The sequence below is a fragment of the Sarcophilus harrisii genome, chromosome 3 (genome assembly GCF_902635505.1).
Source record: "Sarcophilus harrisii chromosome 3, mSarHar1.11, whole genome shotgun sequence".
Classification (NCBI taxonomy): Eukaryota; Metazoa; Chordata; class Mammalia; order Dasyuromorphia; family Dasyuridae; genus Sarcophilus; species Sarcophilus harrisii.
Genome location: NC_045428.1, coordinates 568205338 through 568224599, shown reverse-complemented (window position 1 = coordinate 568224599; position 19262 = coordinate 568205338). Strand labels below are relative to the sequence as shown.

Here is a 19262-nt window from a genome sequence, read left to right as displayed (position 1 = left end):
GCACTTATCATTTAGAGAATGGTTTGTATTCTAAATTTGAGTCAGTTCTCTATATATTTTAGAAAAGGAGTTTTATTAGAAACCCTTTTCCTCAGTTTTCTGCATCCCTTCTAATCTTGGCTACATTGGTTTTGTTTGTACAAAACCTTTTTGATTTAATATAATTAAAATGATCCATTTTGCATTTCATAATGTCCATAAATTCCTTCCTTCTCCACAGTTCTGAGAGATAGACTAAGTGACTGAACATTAGGTCAGAAAGATTACAGGAGGGAGGAATGGGTATCATTTGACCATTACAATGTCCACTACTCAGATCCTGATTGCAATTTGAGGATAGAGAGGAGTGCTTTTGGTCACAAGGGAGCAGGAATCCTGCTTGGGTACAAGTCAGACTTTTAAGGTAAAGGGGTTAAAGTTGCAAGGTATTATGGATTCTACTTGGGTAAGAACCAGAATACAGAACAAGAAGACAGTGACCACACCTCTTCCTAGAACACACTATCTTGAAAGCACTGAAAACTTATAGATCCCCAGACTGAGTTGTAAAAACAGCAGAATATAAAAGCCTGAACCCTAACCCTAACTAGGCCAGTCATTCCCACCTGCCCACCCCCGAAGTCAGCAGAACCCAATTCTTACACAAAATTAAAAGTTAAGAAATAGCCTAGAAAAACTAACAACTGAAAAGAGAACCTGACTGAAAAAAAAAAAGCTACTATGGGAATAGGGAAGATCAAAACACAAACTCAAAAGAAGATTGACTTGAAAACATGTACAAGCAAAGCCTCAAAAAAAAATTAGACCAATGAGATTTAAAGAATTAAAGAAAGAAAGAGGGGAAAAAATTAATCAAATAATAATGGTTAAAAGAAAAACTGGAAAAGAGTAATACAAGAAAATTATGAAAAAAGGGGATTAATGGCTTGGTAAAAGAGACAAAAAATACTGAAGAAATTAACTCCTTAAAAACCAGAATTGACTAAATGGGAAAAAGAGGTGCTAAAGCTCACTAAAGGAAATAATCCTTTAGAAATTAGAATCAAGCAAGTGGAAACTAAGGATTCTATGAGACATTAAGAAACATAAAACAACATTAAAAGAATGACTAAAATAAAAGAGAATGTGAAATATTTCATTTGGGAAAAAAATGATTGTTGTCCTTCCCTCTCAAACAGGACCAAAATGACATCACTATGTTATAGTGTGTCCAACTGTGGCTGATCAGACCAATATGAACTCAGAGGTCTTTACCACAGGTTAGACACAAATATTCCATGTGAACATTTGGGATGGATTTTTAAACTTTATTCATCTCAGTTTTCTTCTGAATTTCTTCAATTCTGCTTTGTTCATAGAGCAAGTTGTATTTTTATCAATGATCAATTCTGTTTATATGATTGGGAACGTTTGAAAGTCTTCTATTTCATTAAATATCTGTTTTCCCCCTCTGAAGGATTATACTCAGTTTTTTAGGGTAGGTTATTTCTGGTTATAATCATACTTCCTTTGCTTTCCAGAATATCTAATTCCAAGCCCTGTACTTTTTTATTGTAGTCGGTACAATATGATCCTGACTGTGACTCCATACTATTTAAATTATTTCCTTCTGATTGCTTGCAATATTTTCTCCTTGAGTGTAGAGGGTAGCTATACTATTTCTGGAAATTTTCGTTTTAGTATCTCCTTCAAGAGACAATTAGTGGACTTTTTCAGTTTCTGTTTTGGTGTCTGGTTCTAAAATATCAGGGCAGTTTTCCTTGAAAACTCTTGAAACATGATATTTAGTCTCTTTTTTGATCATAGCTTTTAGGTAGAATCTGGTAATTCTTAAACTATTTCTAAGTTTGTTTGTTTTTTTTTTTTTCAAATTTATAGCAAATGGAAGTTTTGGATGTTGTGGATAAGTTCACTTACTTTGGCAGTATATCCCCTCAGTGGTTGGGAAGCTCCAGAGGAAAGTGTGGGAGAGAAGAGGTATTAGACTACCTACCAAACTGAAGGTCTACATATGTTAGGATTCTTACAAAGTGCTAAGTCAGTTATCTAATTTAGCATGGTACTTAACAGTTCTGTTCAGAGTTCACACTTTTAAGAGAGCATAAACTATGATGAACATGGAAAGACAGGGTCCCTCTTGGCAAGGGACTTCTAGAGAAACTCGTTGATGTTTTCAGTGTGGAAAAATAGGACATCTTTGAGCTCAATGTAGCTGTGGCGATAGAGTGAGAAGACAGGGTGAGAGAAGACCTAAAACCCTAGGTCCAAAATGCAACCAAGGCTTCTTCTGGGCCTCAGACTGTAGATTGACCCAGGGAAATGAGAGGCAGGGCCCAGCTCTAAGATATCATTCAAAAGACAGATGGGGCATGATGGAAGCTGAGTTTATACCTAGAGAGTCTTTAGAAGTTCAGGACTCTGATGTGATCTATCAGCTGAAAAGCAATCACATGGCAGAAAGGGATTACAATTGGGGAGAATACAGGCTTTTTAAACCAACAGGGCATTGTCCAGTGCAAGCAGCTTCAATATAATTGCCAGGTAATAAGGAAAAATCCCAAAAGTGGTAAATAGAAGGGAATTAAATAGGTTAACTGCTTGGGAGAGAGGGTTTGCTTGAATTCCTACAGATGGAGAAGGAAACAGATGGGTGGCAATGAGCACCTGGAGAGAGACAGAAAAGGAGAAAAACCTCAAAACAAAGAAGACCTAAGAACAAAATCTGCAGGAATCATTGGATTCCCTAACACAAGATAAGACTGTTGCAGAACTTGAAAACCAGCAGGAATCATTGGATTCTTGAGATGAAAAATTACTGATAAAGACTGTTGCAGGACTAGAAAACTAGCAGAAATCATTGGATTCCTTGAGATGAAAAATTGTTGATGAGACTATTGCAGAACTTCAAAACTTGCAGGAATTATTGGATTCCTGGCACAGGAACTAATGGACAATAGATTCCTTTTGGACTGTTTCTAGGACTTATGGACATATATAAATTCTCATGTTGATTCATATTATTTGTTACATCACTTCTAGCCTGTGTTATATTGCTATGTGCTTATGTCATTTATGTAATTATGTGTAATACCTCCCATACTGATGGATTTATGTATACCTGTTTCAAGTGAGTCCCTTCAGAAACCCGCTAATTTGATTTGACTTCCCATTTCCTTTGGTGTTTTCATCTCCCTTCCTGAGAAGTCAGGGAGGATATGACCACCTACTTTTTATGGTGTTTTCACTTCTTTTTTGAGCAGTCAGGGAAGGCATGATCACCTTCTTTTTGGGGGTTCTCATCTCCTTGAGAAGTCAGGGAGGTCATGACTACCTATGTTCTAAATCAAAAGAAAGCAGGAGATGTTAGGATTCTTACAAAATGCTAAGTCAGTTATCTAATTTAGCATGGTACTTAACAGTTCTGTTCAGAGTTCACACTTTTAAGAGAGCATATAAGAGCATGAACCCACTGGAGGAGATTCACAAGTCACAGCTCCCACAATGCCACTCTCAGAGGAGGAGTCAACCTTTGAGTTCACACCTTTAAGAGATCATATATAAGGAGTTTCCACAAGCCAACTAGAGACTTTTGGGGAGATTGAGAAGCGAGGATTCAGTTGGGCAGAACAAAGGATTCAGAGAGAGCTGGAGGCTGAAGCTGCCAGAGGCAAAGGACTAGCAACAAGAGCTCTCGGAACCAAAGAAAGCTAACCGGGCTATTTTGAAGGAGACAATAAAGGATTGAACTTTTAACAGCTGGCTGCATTTGAGGTGATTATTACACTGAACTGAAACTAAGGCTGCCTCCAGAAGCCCCCAAGAAACCTACTCCCAGAGAACAATCATAATTTAGAGAAGAGAACATTACATACACAGCCATTGCACTGCCCTTATTACTGTATGCCTGTGAAACCTGGACACATACTAGCATCATGTCAAAAAACTGAATCACCTCCATTTGAATTGTGGGGGAAAGCTTAAATGGGAAGATGACATATGTAATCCCTAAACACGATGATTTCATTAAAGAAAATGATAATAATGAGACAACATACCAAAATTTATGGATTGTAGCCAAAGCAGTACTTAGGGAAAATTTTATATCTCTAAATGTTTATATCAATAAAATAGAGAAAGAACAGATCAATTTATTGAGTGTGAAACTAAAAGAACCTTTAAGAACTCAAACTAAAAATCCCTAATTAAACACCAAATTGGAAAATCTGGCAATGAGAAATTAATAATAAAATAAAACATAACTGCATAATAATAAAATTGAAAGTAAGAAAACTTTGAATTAACATCTAAAACTAGAAGCTGATTTTATTTAAAAACAAATAAATAAAGTAGACAAATGATTGGCTAATTTGATTTTTAAAGAAGAAAGAAAAAAACAAATTACTAATATAAAAAAGGAAAAGGGTGGATTTACCAATGAAGACTAAATTAAAGCAATTATTAGAAGTTATTTTTCCAATTTTATATCAGTAAGCCAAATTCCTCATATGACACAAATATGTTTTTGATATAAAAACAGAGAAATAAAACCATAGACCAGTTTTCCTAATGAATTTCAAATAAAATATTAACAAGATGATTATATCATATGATTATATAATATGACCAGATGGGATTTCTACCAGGAAGCAGGGCTGTTCAGTATTAGGAACACTATTAGCATAATTGACTATATCAATAACACAACCAATAGAAATCATGTGATTAATGCAATAGATTCAGAAAAGCTTTTTACAAAATACACCATTCCTAATTTTTTTTATTAAACCTTTTTATTTTTCAAAACATATGCATGGACAATTCTTCAACTTTAGCTCTTGTTCCAATTTCCCCCCTTTCCCCACACCCTCCCCTAGATGACAAGAAGTCTAATATATGTTAAATATGGTAGAAATATATGTTAAATCCAATATATGCATACGTATTTATACAATTATCATGCCACACAGAAAAAAAGAGAAGCAACATGAAGTCCAAACAAACAACAACAGAAAGAGTGAGAATGCTATTTTGTGAACCACACTCAGTTCCCACAATCCTCTCTCTGGGTGTAGATGGCTCTCTTCATTACCAAACATTTGGAACTGGTTTGAATCATCTCATTGTTGAAGAGTGCCACATCCATCAGATTAGGAACTGGTTCATGTAAGTCTCTCCAGGTCTCTCTGAAATCGTCCTACTGGTCATTTCTTAACCCCTTTTTTTTCTCCTGAGGCAATTAGGGTTAAGTGACTTGCCCAGGATCACACAAAGCTAGGAAGTGTTAAGTACCTGAGACCAGATTTGAACTCAGGTTCTCCTGACTTCAGGGCTAGTTCTCTACCCATTGTGCCCCCTAGCTGCCCCTTCCATTCCTATTTTTAAAAAACATTCCAAAGCATAGGATTAAATGGAATTTTCCTAAAATAAGTAGTATCCACCTAAAACCATCAACATGCATTATCTGTAATAGAGACAAAAGGTCAGGAATGAAGCAAAGATGTTCACTATAATTCAATATTTTAGTAGAAATGCTAGTTGTAGCAATAAAAGAAGAAAAAGAAACTGAGGGAATTGGATACTACTTGAAAAAAATGAACATATTTAGTAGCTTCAGGATACAAAATAAATCCACATAAATCATCAGCATTTCTATATATTACCAAGTCCAGCAGCAAGAGAGAGAAAAAGAAATTCCACTTAAAATAACTATAGATAATATAAAATACTTGAGAGTCTACTTGACCACCACCCCCACAAAAAACAACAACCACAGAAATAAAAACAGATCTGAACAACTGGAAAAAATATTAATTGTTCATGAGTAGGTCCAAGCAATTGTTATTTGTCCTTCATTTTCAAAAAGGACCAAGACATCAGAGAAATGATGCTATGACATACAAGTGATTGGATTTATGTGAGGGAGAGCTGGATGAGATCATCAGCCTCACTTTCCCCTTCAGAGCAATCAGGGCCCATTGGCCAGACATAGATCAGGATGTGTGGAGATGGCCCTGGATGCAATGAGAGACCATGGCTTTTTAAAGCTAAGATCTTCAAGAGGTCTCAGTTTAACAGAAGCCACCCATTCAGTGATTAAGGCAAAGTAACAATTGAGGCAAAAAAAATGGCCTCTTTCACATAATCAAATAAATAAATCTGGGAGGGGAAGACCCTCAGGATTTCTGAGAACAAAGAGAAATATTGCTATTTACATTCACTCTGAGTCAATCAAGACCCAAATAATGACCAACTGGGCCTAGGCCAAACCAATATAATAAAAATGATAATTCTACCTAAATTAATTAATCCATGCAATGCCAATCAAACTACCAAAAATATTCTATAGAGCTAGAAAAAGTAATAACAAAATTCATCTGGAAAATGAAAAGTCACAAATATCCAGGAAATTAGTGAAACAAAAATGTAAAGGAAGGTGGCCTCACTGTATCAAATTTCAAACTGTATTCTAAAGCAGTAATCATCAAAACAATCTGGTACTGGCTAAGAAACAGTGATACACCAGTGAAATAGATTATATATACAATACATAGGATTAAATTAAACTAATAATCTAATGTTTGAACACAAAGATTCAAGTTTTGGGGCCAAGAACTCATTATTTGACAAAAACTATTAAAAAAAAAAAAAAACCTGGAAAGCAGATTGGCAGAAACTAGGCATTAACTTCCATCTCTCACTATATACCAAGATAAGAACAAAATGGTTTCATGATTTAGACATTAAGGGTGATGCCATAAACAAATTAGGAGAGCTTGGAATAGTTTACTTGTTAGATCTATGGGAGAAGGAAAGAATTTAGAACCAAACAAGAGATAGAAAGCGTTACAGGATATAAAATGGACAATTTTAATATTAAATTAAAAAGGGTTTGCACAAAAACAAAACAAAACAATGCAACCAAAATTAGAAGGAAAGCAGAAATCTGGGGGGAATTTTTCTTTTACAGCAAGTATCTCTGATAAAGGTTTAATTTCTCATCTATAAAGAGAATTGAGTTGAATTTATAAGAACACAAGTGAATTCCCTATTTGGTAAGAAATCAAAGGAAAAAATTAAGTCTATGTATAGTCATATGAAAAAAAATATTATAAATCATTATTGATTAAAGAAATATATAATTAAATATCTCTGAAATACCACCTCATCCCTTTCAGATGAGCTACTATGACAGAATGGGAAAATGATAATTGTTGGAGAGGATGTGGGAAAACTGGGACACTAATGCTCTCTTGGTGGAACTGTGGATTGACGTAATCATTCTGGAGAGCAATTTGGAACTATGCCAAAAGGCTGTAAATGTGCGTATCCTTTGACTCGGCAGTAGCACTACTAGGTCTGTATCCCAAAGAAATAAAAAAAAAAAAGAAAAAAGAAAAAGAAAAGGACCTATTTGACAAAAATAGCTATAGCAGCTTTTTTTTGTGATGGGAAAGAATTGGGAACTGAAATAATGATCATCAACTAGAGATTAGCTAAACAAGTGGTAATACATGATTGTGATGGAATATTACTGTGCTATAAGAAATGATGAGCAGGATGCTCTCATTAAAACCTGGAAAGACTTACATGAACTGAGGCATAGTGAACAGGAACAGGAAAACGTTGTATACAGTAATAGCAATATTGTTCAATGAAGAATTGTGAATGACTTAGCTATTCTTAGCAATACAGTGATCCAAAAGACTCGTTCCAAAGGACACATGACAAAAAGTGCTATATACCTCCTGGGCAAGAACAGATGATCTCTGAGTACAGATTAAAGCATAATTTTTTCACTTCCTTTATTTTTCTTGCTATTCCCCTCCCCCCCATTACTAATGTGGAAATATATTTTGCATGATTTTCACATGTCGAATGTAATGTTGTCTTCTCAGTGCATGTCAGAAAGCTGGAGGGAAGGGGAATGTTTGAAAATGAAAATGAAAATTTTAAAAAATTTAAAAATTTTTAAACTTTTAAAAAAAAAAAGAATAAATTTTGAAAAAGATGAAAAAGAATCCTAGATTCATTCGAAACCCCTGTTCTACAGTATGCTTTTCTTGATAACGTTTCCTACCCTTTGCTCAAAAGTCATCTTTTATTTTTTAATTTAATTTTGTTTATTTGTTTAAATTTTGTGTTCATATGTGTACATGCTGTCCCTTTTCACTGCTAAATGTAAACTCTTGAAGACAGGACGTTGCCTGATTTTTTTTTTTTTTTTTTTTTTTTAAGAAGGGGACATCTTGGAGCTGGTAGGTGGTGCAGTGAATAAAGCACCAGCTCTGAAGTCAGGAGGATCTGAGTTCAAATGTGATCTCAGACACTTAACACATCCTAGCTGTGTGACCCTGGGCAAGTCACTTAACCCCAATTGCTTCAGCCAAAAAAAAAAAAAAAGAGGGGGGGGCATCTCCCAGGCCCAGCACAGCATCTAGTATATTGTAGTGCTGAATAAATATTTGTTTGATTAATCTCCCTGTGCCTCTACTTTCTCATCTATTTATATTATAGGTGCAGAGTAAGTATTTATTGCTTGATTAACCTCCCTGTGCCTCCACTTTCTTATCTATAAAATTGAAGTCAAAATTGCAGTACTTCACAGAATTGTGAGATTCACATTTGTTGTTTAGTTATGTCTGATTCTTCATGATTCTGTGGATTGCACTATCCATGGTTTTTTTTTTTTTTCCAGCAAAATTCTGGAGTCATTTCCTTCTTCAACTCAATTTACAGATGAAGCAACTGAGGCAAAATGAGCAAAATGACTTGCCCAAGATCACAAAGCTAGCAAGTGTCTGGAACCAGATCAGAACCTAGGTTTCCTGATTTGTAGCCCAGTATTTTATCCCACTGTTCCACTGGCTTCTCAGCAATCATGGCCATTATTATTATCGTTGTTATTATGTTCATTGTTGTTATATAACCATCACCATCACCCTCAGTCTGGGATAGCTATGAGAACATGGTTGATGTTGTTTTGGCAATGGGTAAAGTATGTTCTCCTTGCTGTCTCCAGATGGAAAAGAAAATTCTTGAATTCAAGCTATTGCAGAGGAAATATTTACCCATTCTGGAAATACCACAAACGTTTTGTTTTTTTTTTTTTGTCTTGAGTTTGAAGTTAGAAACCTCATCAACTTTCAGATCATCTTCCCCTTTTTTATTTTTTAGTTGAATTACAATGCTGAGCAATAATCTTCCCCTCCATCTCCACCTATATCCAGAGTCTGTCTCATATATCTATATCTATATCTCTATATCTATATATATCTCTCTCTCTACACACACACACACACACACACACACACATATACATATTTGTTGTTCTAAAGAACAAGCCTGTGCCAAAAGAATAGGTTTCAGTTTCCCATTTCCAATTGCTTCTAATATTAGAATTTCCCAACAGCCTGTGCTCTGTAATGACAACCCATCCCCTTCTCCAGTTTTTAAGGACAACATGAATATTTTTGATGTTTTACATTACACTTCCGCCATATATATGTATTTATATGTATATGTATGTGCATGTAATGTATATATTTATATATGTGTGTATATACATACATACACAGACACACATATATATCATAGACTCAAAAGATATATTGATCCCCCTCATTTATGTAACTTTCTGTCAAAGGATCACCTTGGAAAGAAAAGTGACCAAAGAGTGGAGTCCTCATTTTTGCTCTTTGGGTTTCTCTTTTCCTTCTGAATAAGGCATTCTAGTACTAATATATTCCTTTTTTTTTTTTCCTGAGGCAATTGGGGTTAAGTGACTTGTCACACAGCTAGGAAGTATTAAGTGTCTGAGGTCACATTTGAACTCAGGTCTTCCTGACTTCAGGGCCAGTACTCTATCCACTGCATCATCTAGCTGCCCCTTAAATTCCTTATTTTAATATTTTTGCACTATATGTTTTTACTTTTTAAAATTAATTTATCTAAAACTTAAATAGAAAAAGGAAAAAAAATTTTTGCCATGTGCACAACAGAACCTTAGGGAGGATTTGAAATGTAAAGCAATAGATTTTCATTTCAAGAAAGCCTATATAATAAATATCAGACACTGTTTAGAGCCGTCCATCTTCTCTATTCTTCTTTGTAGATTTTCTTTTGTTCTTGGCTGTGTACTTTCTTCTTTATTCTTTTTCTCCCCTTCTTCTCCAACCCTCAAGAAGGCTACAATTAATCACATCATATAGATCTATATGTGTATATATACATATATACACACAGATATATACATATACATAGATATCTATATTCATACACATATACATCTCTGTAAGACTGTTTTATGATTGTTTGTCCTCTGCTTCTCCCTGTTTCAATTTAAGATTTTTCCAACCAGCTAATGAAAAAGAACTCTTACCCTCCCTAGAATTGGAAGATTATGGTTTGGCTAAGGCTGCAATATGAGATGATTCAGAAATTTTGATTCATGGAGACTCTTGACTCATAATCCCATGCCCTATGTGCCCGCCCTTGTCACCACTTCACGTGACCTGAAGAACAACAAGGCCAGGCCAAAGGAATAGGTTTCACTGTCCCATTTCCAACTGCTTCTAATATTAGGATTTCCCAACAGCCTGTGTTCTGTGATGACAGCCATCCCCTTCTCCCTAGTTTTTAAGAACTCAAATATTTTTGATGTTTTGTTTTTGTAATGCACTTCCCACATTTCCAAATAATTCCCCTCCACATCCAGAAAGCCATCCCTAGTTACAGAGTAAGAACAACAAAGAATTTCAGCAAAACTAGTCAAACTTTTGACTGTAAAAATATTTTCCCAGTTTATTGCTTCCCTTCTAATCTTGTCTGCATTAGTTTTGTTTGTACAAAAACTTTTCAGTTTGGTATAATCGAATTTCTATTTTGTGATCAGTAATGATCTCTAGTTCTTCTTTGGTCATAAAGACCTTCCCCTTCCACAGGTCTGAGAGGTAAACTATCCTATGTTCCTCTAATTTATTAATAATTTCATTCTTTATGCCTAGGTCATGAACCCATTTTGACCTTATCTTGGTGTACGGCGTTAAGTATGGATCAATGCCTAGTTTCTGCCATATTAGTTTCCAATTTTCCCAGCAATTTTTATCAAACAGTAAGTTCTTATCCCAAAAGCTGGGATCTTTGGGTTTGTCAAAGACTAGGTTGCTATATTTGTTGACTGTTTTATCCCTTGAACCTAATCTATTCCACTGATCAACTAATCTATTCCTTAGCCAATACCAAATAGTTTTGGTAACTGCTGCTCTATAGTATAGTTTTAGATCTGGTACAGCTAAGCCACCATCATTTGATTTTTTTTTCATTAATTCCCTTGAAATTCTTGACCTTTTGTTTTTCCATATGAACTTTGTTGTTATTTTTTCTAGGTCATTAAAATAGTTTTTTGGGAGTCTGATTGGTATAGCGCTAAATAAATAGATTAAAAACTAGTCAAACTTTTAAACAAATCTGATATGCCATATCCATGGTTCCCCATCTCCCTCTGGGAGGGAGAGTTATGTTTTCTCACCTTCCCTCCCTTTTAAAATAGTAGATTTTATAACAACCTCTCAATTTTAGTTTCTTCTTCTGAAAAATGATGTAAAATGGGAATAATTGTAGTAACTACTTCATAATATTGGCACTTGTGTCACAAAGTTACTGTAGGGATCAAATGAAATAATGTATGTAAAGCTCAATACAAATATTATTGTCATGATAAGAAACAGAAATGGCTAGCAAATAAATAAATCACAGATTTTATTGAGATCTCTTATTTTTACATCATCTAGATTTTCTTCTAAATACTGTTCCCAATAGGGAATCATGCCTCTTAGTGTGGAATTTTTTTTTTAAACAGAAGAAAAAAAAAGTTAACAAAGCCAATCAACTAAATGGGAAAAATCCCATTTACATGCAACAGTCCATACCTGTATACATCTCTTCAAAGAAGTAGGAGAAGGGGGGCACCTAGGTGGCACAATGAATAGAGCACCAGCCCTGAAGTCAGGAGGACCTGAGTTCAAATCTAGCCTCCTAACTGTGTGACCATGGGCAAGTCACTTAACCCCAATCACCTCAGAAAAAAAAAAGTAGGGGAAGGAGGAAAGGTGGGATAAGCATTTTCTTCACATTTCTGCAAAATTCAGTAAATTTTTCTTTGGAGAGAAGTTCAATCTTCATAATTATATAACATTGAGTTTAGTTGCTGTTCTTTCTGTGGTTGAAAACAATAGACTTACTTATTTCACTTTGCATCAGTTTAATTATTTATTTTTAAATAATAGTTTTTTATTTTCAAAATATATGCAAAGATAGCTTTCAGCATTCACCCTTGCAAAACCTTGTGTTTCAAATTTTTTTTCCCCTCCCTTCCTCCCACACCCTCCCTAAACAGCAAGTAATCCAATATATGTTAAATATGTGCAATTTGCTTCAGTTTATATAAGATTTTCTAGCTGTCTCTGAATTTTTCCCATTCAGAATTTCCTATATGGCAATCCCACATAACCCATTTGTTCCAAACCAGTCTGATGCTCGTGGAATCTTGGGTGTTGTGGCCTGGTGTGATCATGCTTTGAAAGGAGATTGTGCCATCTGACCCTGTACAACTTGTCTATGTTCACAAATCCCTTTTTACCTTTGGGCAGAATGGATGTTCCTCCAGATCAAGAACTACTTGGGACATGTTTGGGCCTGTGGTCACCACTGTAGGTTTGGGTGGAGTGAGAAGGAGAGTCAGTCACTTGATGGGTTGAAGATGTTAGCCACGCTCTTCAAGTAAACTCAGTAGTCAGAGCCCCTTTAAATATGTGTGTGTGTGTGTTGCGATTTTAAAATCAACATTGTACAATGGATAAATGCATGAAACTTTGGAGTCAGGTAGACCTGGGTTCAAGTAATTTCTCTGAGGGATAGCTAGTAGATAGAGTGGACGTGGAGTCAAAAAGACAACTTGAGTTCAATTCTGGCTTCAGACATTTTAGCTGTGTGACCCTGGGCAAGTCACTTAAACCTTGTTTGCCTCAGTTTCTTCATCTATCAAATGAGCTGAACAAGGAAATGGCAAAGTACCCCAGTATCTTTGCCAAGAAAACCCCAAATGGGGTCATGAAGAATCAGACACAACTCAACAACAACATTACCCTCTGACATAAACTGGCAATTTCATCCTGGGCAAGTCACTTAACTCTCATTTGACTCAGAAAACTCCCTAAGACTCTAAATTGCAAAGTAGGTGCTGAGCTCTCATGATACAAAAAGAGAGTTTCCTCAATGGGAATTCCCCATGCCAATCAATCATTCAACATGAATTAAATGCCTACTTTATGCCAGGTACAATGCTATGTACTTCACACTAATGAAGTGTCAGATCAGGTCCAACACAATAACTGTAATGGTTAAAAGTTTTCAAAATATTTTCTCCACAACTCATAAGTATTCTGTTCTTGTTTTGCAGATAAGGAAACTGAGGGTGAGGTGATTAAATGAAACAAAAATATTTTGTACAATAAATACATGGCTCTTTGTAAAATACCATGCTAGTTGCTAGGGAGACACCAAGTTATATAAGACATGATTCTTATCCACAAGGAGTCAAAGGGGATAAAGCACCAAGATGACTATAATCCACTATTACATGAGAAATATATCAGAGAGTTACAAAACAAAGTGCAATAAAAGGGCTGAGGGAAGGGATTACTCTGGTCATATAAGAGGGAGAAATCAGGGAAGTCTTTTTGGAGGTGACATTTGAGTTGGGCTTTAAAGGATGGTAAAAAATGAAACAGGGGAGAAGCCTCAACTATGCTATAGATTCCATATAGGGTCTCCTAACAATGTGAGGATGGAAAAATTATGATTTATTATCAGTTTATGTTTTTTCTTTTTTTGGTAATAATTTTTTTTATTTTTAATACACACATGAATCATGTTAGGAGAGAAAATCAGAGCAAAAGGGAAAAAACATGGTATTATCAGTATATATTTGGCCTGTATAACTATTTTAAATACCTATGTGTCCAGGGTCGTGCAAAAATTTCTAGGGGAAAAAGGGATCAAGAGAAAAAAATTTAATAAGCTAGGCTATAGATGACCGCAATCCTGAAATAATAATCCTGTGAGAAATCCCTCGCATCTCTCTTCCAGTTCCCTAAATCCTCCTGCTTCTTAAATCAGGAAATTTTCTAGGACTCCTCTTTCAAAAACAAATGCAGAGTGAGACAGGTATGTTTTGATATTTGTGGACAGTTAGGTAATATGGTTATAAGGCTGAATTTAAGTCAGGAGATCTGGATTAGCTATGCGACCTTCATTTTTCTGATCCTGTTCATTCATCTGTAAAATGGGTATAATATTATTTGAAAGACCTGCCTGTCACCAACATTGTTGCAAGGAAGGCACTATATAGATATTATTATTTCATCCTAGGGGAATAGTTGTCTCAGGTAAGGAGTTAGCAACACGTGGTGTTAGATAGGAATAGGGGGGCTACCGAAGAAGTATCGGTGAGAGCCTTCAAGGTATCTTGAAGCCCTTGGCTGGGGCAGCAGTATTAGGCGTCCCAATCCTCAATAGATAAGCAAAGAAAATTTTCAAAGGAGAGATCCCAAGTTATCAACTAGCATATGAAAAATCAATAATCAGAATTGCCCAGATTCAAGCAACCCAGGGGACCTTGGGTGGGAGTCTAAAAAGGCTGAGGAGGCAGGGAGCCTTCAGTGAGGCCGAGGATGGGCAGGGTTCCCGGGAGATGAACTGATGGGTTTGGAGAATACCAGAAGTGAAATGGGGGAGGGAGGATTGTGTAAGGAGTTCAGACTGAGGGAACCCAAGTTTAGGGGACTTTCCCTGCTGCAGAGAGGGGGCGCGAGAGAGGGCACCAAAGGGGAGGGGACCCAATTTAGGGGAAGAGCAGGTGTCCCGGGAGAAGAGCTGAAGAGTCAGAGAATCCTGGGACAGGTGCTAAGAGCCAGGAAGGTGGGAGTGTCCCCAGGAGCGCGAAGCTCGTCTATGGGGACTGGGAGGTCAGAGTGTTTCTAGAGGAAAAGCAGGGGCGGGAGTGGGGATAAGGCTCGGAGGAGGGAGAAGCCGTGGGATGAGGGATAGGGGTTGGGGGGGTCCCAGGATTTGAGCCGAGGAGCAGGAAGGCCAAGGTGTCCCGGGGGAGAGTACTAAAAGGACGCGGAAGGTCAGAGTGTCCCGGGAGCAGCCCCAAAGGGGCAGCTGGGGTAAGGGAGTTCGTAGTGTCCTGGGGACCGGGGAGGCGGAGGCCGGGGGGCGGGTGCTAGAGGGCCAGGGAGGTCACAACGTCTCGGGAGCCGCTGGGGATCGAAAGCTCGCGGGGTCCCGGAGGCGGAGCTGGGGGGTCCCTCGGCAGCTTAGAGGAGTAGGACTTCCAGGGTCCCGGGAGCAGGTCCAAGGGGGTCCGAGTATCGTGAACTTAGGGCCAGGAGGAACTCGGGATAGGAGCTGGAGTCCGGGACAGACGAGAAGAGTGTTCCCGGGCTCAGGTCCAAAGGGGCCTGAGAATCAGGAGGATCCCAAAGTCCCGGGCTCAGGTCCAAGGGGGCCTGAGGGTCTGAGTTTGAGGATCCCGAGAGCACCAAAGGGCTCCAAGTGTAAGAAGGATCTCAGCAGGGGCGCTGGGGTCCCGAACAGACTACGAGAGTGAGAGCCTCAGGTTCCGGAGGGGCAGGTCTAGGGTGCCTGAGAGTCTCCGGATCCCGGGTGCAGATTTGGGGGGCCCGCGGGTCCGGAGAGTCCCGGGTCCCGGAGGCAGGTTTTTTTGGGGGGCCGAGTGCGGGAGAGTCCGGGGTCCCAGAGGCAGGTTTGAGGGGCCCTAGTGCCGGGAGCCCGAGCCCGCGCAGGGTCGCGATCTGGGGTGGAGGGTCGGTCCGGGCAGCGGGGCGGAGCCGAGCCAGCCCTCTCCTGACATCAGTTCCTGCAGCCCGGCGCGGCTCCTCCCCCGCCGCCGCCGCGGCCGCCGCGCCTGCCCTCCCTCCCGGCCCGGCCCGGTCCCACGAGCCGCCTGCGCGGAGCCCCGGGCCCGGGGCGCGGGGCGGGCAACGCAGCAGCGCAGGGCGGCGCGGGGCGGCCGGCCGGAGCCGGAGCAGCCCCCGGAGCGGTTGGCGACGGTGGGGGCGGCCCGGCGCGGGAGGAGACGGCGCGGCGGCGGTGGCCCCGGCCCGGGCACTGGCAGCGCCTCCGGCACCATGGAGCCGGGAGAAGTGAAGGACCGCATCCTAGAGAACATCTCGCTCTCGGTGAAGAAGGTGAGGTTGCCCCGCACCCCAAGCGCGCCTCCCAATCCGACCCATTCCCCTCCTCCTCCAGTTCTGAGAGCCTCTGGTCTTGCCAGGCCCCCATCCTGATTCTGTCCCCCAAGAAGTTCCTGGGGGAGCCTCGCCCCACCTCCAGCTCCAAAAGCTTCTCCTGCCCAATGACATCACCCTGTCTCCTGCAGCCAGCTGTGGGGGGGGGGGCATCGGGAGGGGCCGGCTCCGCCCCCATCCCCCCTTCCTAGCCCCTCACCCCGACTTGGCTGTGGCCTGGAGGGGAACGCACTCACCTGAGTCCCATTGGCTCCTTTGGAAGAGCTGGGTTGAGGTCTGTCTCTTCTGGGTATTGAAATGACAGCCCCGGCGATCAGACCGGCCACCCTCTCCCCTCCCCCCAGCCTGGTCTCCGGCCCCTGGTAGCCAGGGGCACTCCATACCTGCCCACTTTGGCCCAGTGGAGCTGCCCAGCAAGACCTGCCTCTGCCCTCTTCTGTCCAGCCGGGAACTTTACCCCCGTGACTGTCCTTGGGGACCCAGTGGTTTGGGGGAGTTGGAGAGGAATTCTTGGCTCCATTGACAAGTCCGAGGCTCCCACTTGCCACTGCCGCTCAGCTCCGAAAGGACTTCCCTAAATTCACTGAGACGAATTGGCTCAGGGTTGTTTGCCTCTCTTGGGCAGAATTGGGGACGTTCTTTGGGGGACACAAGGAGTGACCAACCAGCAGAGCCGTTCTTGGGGAAGCATTAGAAGGCGCCCTTCTCTTTCTTTCCTCCCCCCTCGAATTTCCAAGTAGAACATTTTGGGGCATGGCTGGTTGGAGAATGGAGTAGACTAGGCAGAAAATCGTCCCAGAGGGCCAGCTGGCTTTAGTTTGGCATGGATGCCCCAGGCTGGAGAATGGCAGTTGGTAGAGATTGTATGGAAAGGGTAGTCTTCCAGGTGTCTACATGGATCTTCTCCAGATTTGGTGACAGCCCCAGGACATGAGCAGATGAAATTGAGGGAGGGGCTGCTGGAGAAGAGTGAGAGAGCCAGGTGACCCAAGGGACACAGTCTCAAGGAATAGGGTACCAGCATCCCGGTACTCCCTGAAATGCCCTAGATGTAGAATAGCCAGTCCTTGGCGCCTGATTCTGCCCCTGTTGCCAGTGTTTCCCCGTTTATAAAATGATAAGTAAATAAATGCTTCTTTTTAGAGACCGTGTGTTCTTATCTTCACTCTAGTCCTAATTTAAATCACTTGAAAAAGTAACTGTCAGAGAAAACTAGAATTTCTTTTCTAAAAAAAATTGATTACAGAATGAACCATCAATATTAAGGATTGGTCTTGTCAGATTTCACTTCTAGAAAGCTCAGTTTCTTCATCTTTGAAATATTCAGCTTCCAGGGTGATTGTGAGGTTATCCAGTGAGGTAACTTATGGAAAGTGTATTGCAAAACTTAAAATGCTGTAGAAATGCTAGATGTTGTTGTTGTTATTATTTATTCATAATTATATTATTTATCCTTATAAATAATACTGTTGATTATTTTTGAGGCAATTAAATGACACAATAGATAAGATACCGGGCCTTGAATTAGGAATACCTGAGTCCAAATCCTGCCTAAGACATTTACCAGCCATGTGACTGTGGGCAACTTATTTATCTTTCATCTGCCTTAGTTTCCTCAACTGTGAAATGGGGATAATAATAGTATCTACCTCACAGGATTATTGTGAGGATCAAATCAGTTATTATTTGAAAAAGTGCTTAGGAGTATCTGGCATGTATATAAATGCTTATTCTTTTCCATTCAGTGATGATGATAATGATGCAAGCTTGGCATATGATGAGCATTATAAAAATATTTGTTTCCTTACCTTATTATTATTATGCCTGGCACACAGTTGGTACTATATAAATACTGATTCCTTTCCCTTCTGTTATCCTTATTAGTATTTGGTATATTATAGGTGCTATATAAATGCTTATTCCATTCCCTTCTATTATTCTTATATACTTATACAATACTTATTGTGCCAGGTACATAGTAGGTGCTATATAAATGCTTATTCTCTTTCCTTCTAATATCCTTATTAGTATTTGGTATATTGTAGGTGCTATATAAATGCTTATTCCCTTCCCTTTTATGATACTTATATATTTATATAATACTTATTGTGCTCAGTACTTAGTAGGGGTTATATAAATGTTTATTCTCTTCCCTTCTAATATCCTTATTAGTATTTGGTATATTGTAGGTGCTATATAAATGCTTATTCCCTTCCCTTTTATGATTCTTATATATTTATATAATACTTATTGTGCCAGGTACATAGTAGGTGCTATATAAATGCTTATTCTCTTTCCTTCTAATATCCTTATTAGTATTTGGTATATTGTAGGTGCTATATAAATGCTTATTCCCTTCCCTTTTATGATACTTATATATTTATATAATACTTATTGTGCTCAGTACTTAGTAGGGGTTATATAAATGTTTATTCCCTTCCCTTCTATTATTCTTGTATACTTATACAGTATTTTATAGTGCCTGATACATAGTAGATGCTATAAAAATCCCTTCTATTATTATGATGAAGATGACCATCATCATTATTAACATTGTTGCTATTATCATGGTCATAATTGTTGTGAGATGAGCTTTGTCCCGCTTGCCTTCAGAGTAGATGGCTGCCTCTGGAAGTGAGGTGGGTTCCCCCCTTAGCATCTTCTAGGAGATGTCCTGTTGTCCAGGAGATTGTTGCAATAGAGAATACTGGGCTTCAAGTCCAGAAGACTCTCCTCTCAGGACTCTTGGTGACACTGTGACTGAGGTGCCAGAGCCTTCCACCTCTCTGAGACTCAGTTTCGTTATCTGTAAAATACATGGGCCTCCTTGGCTTTCAAATAAGTAAAAAATTGAGGCTTTTACTAGTGGGTGAGGTCCCTTCTGGTGGACTTAGGGGGGTATGGGCAAGTGTGAAGCCAGAGCGGGCAGGT

General features: G+C 39.3%; 1 protein-coding gene across 3 annotated transcripts in view; it reads left to right on the top strand.

Moving 5' to 3' along the window:
• Window positions 1-16093: 16093 nt before the first annotated feature.
• Window positions 16094-19262, top strand: part of PLEKHM2 (pleckstrin homology and RUN domain containing M2) — a 56948-nt gene continuing 53779 nt past the window's right edge. For all 3 annotated transcript variants that reach the window (XM_031962809.1, XM_031962808.1, XM_031962807.1), the window contains exon 1: window positions 16094-16271. In XM_031962809.1, coding sequence (XP_031818669.1) covers window positions 16212-16271 — 60 coding nt within the window. In that variant the 5' untranslated portion in view covers window positions 16094-16211. The remainder of the gene's footprint in view (window positions 16272-19262) is intronic.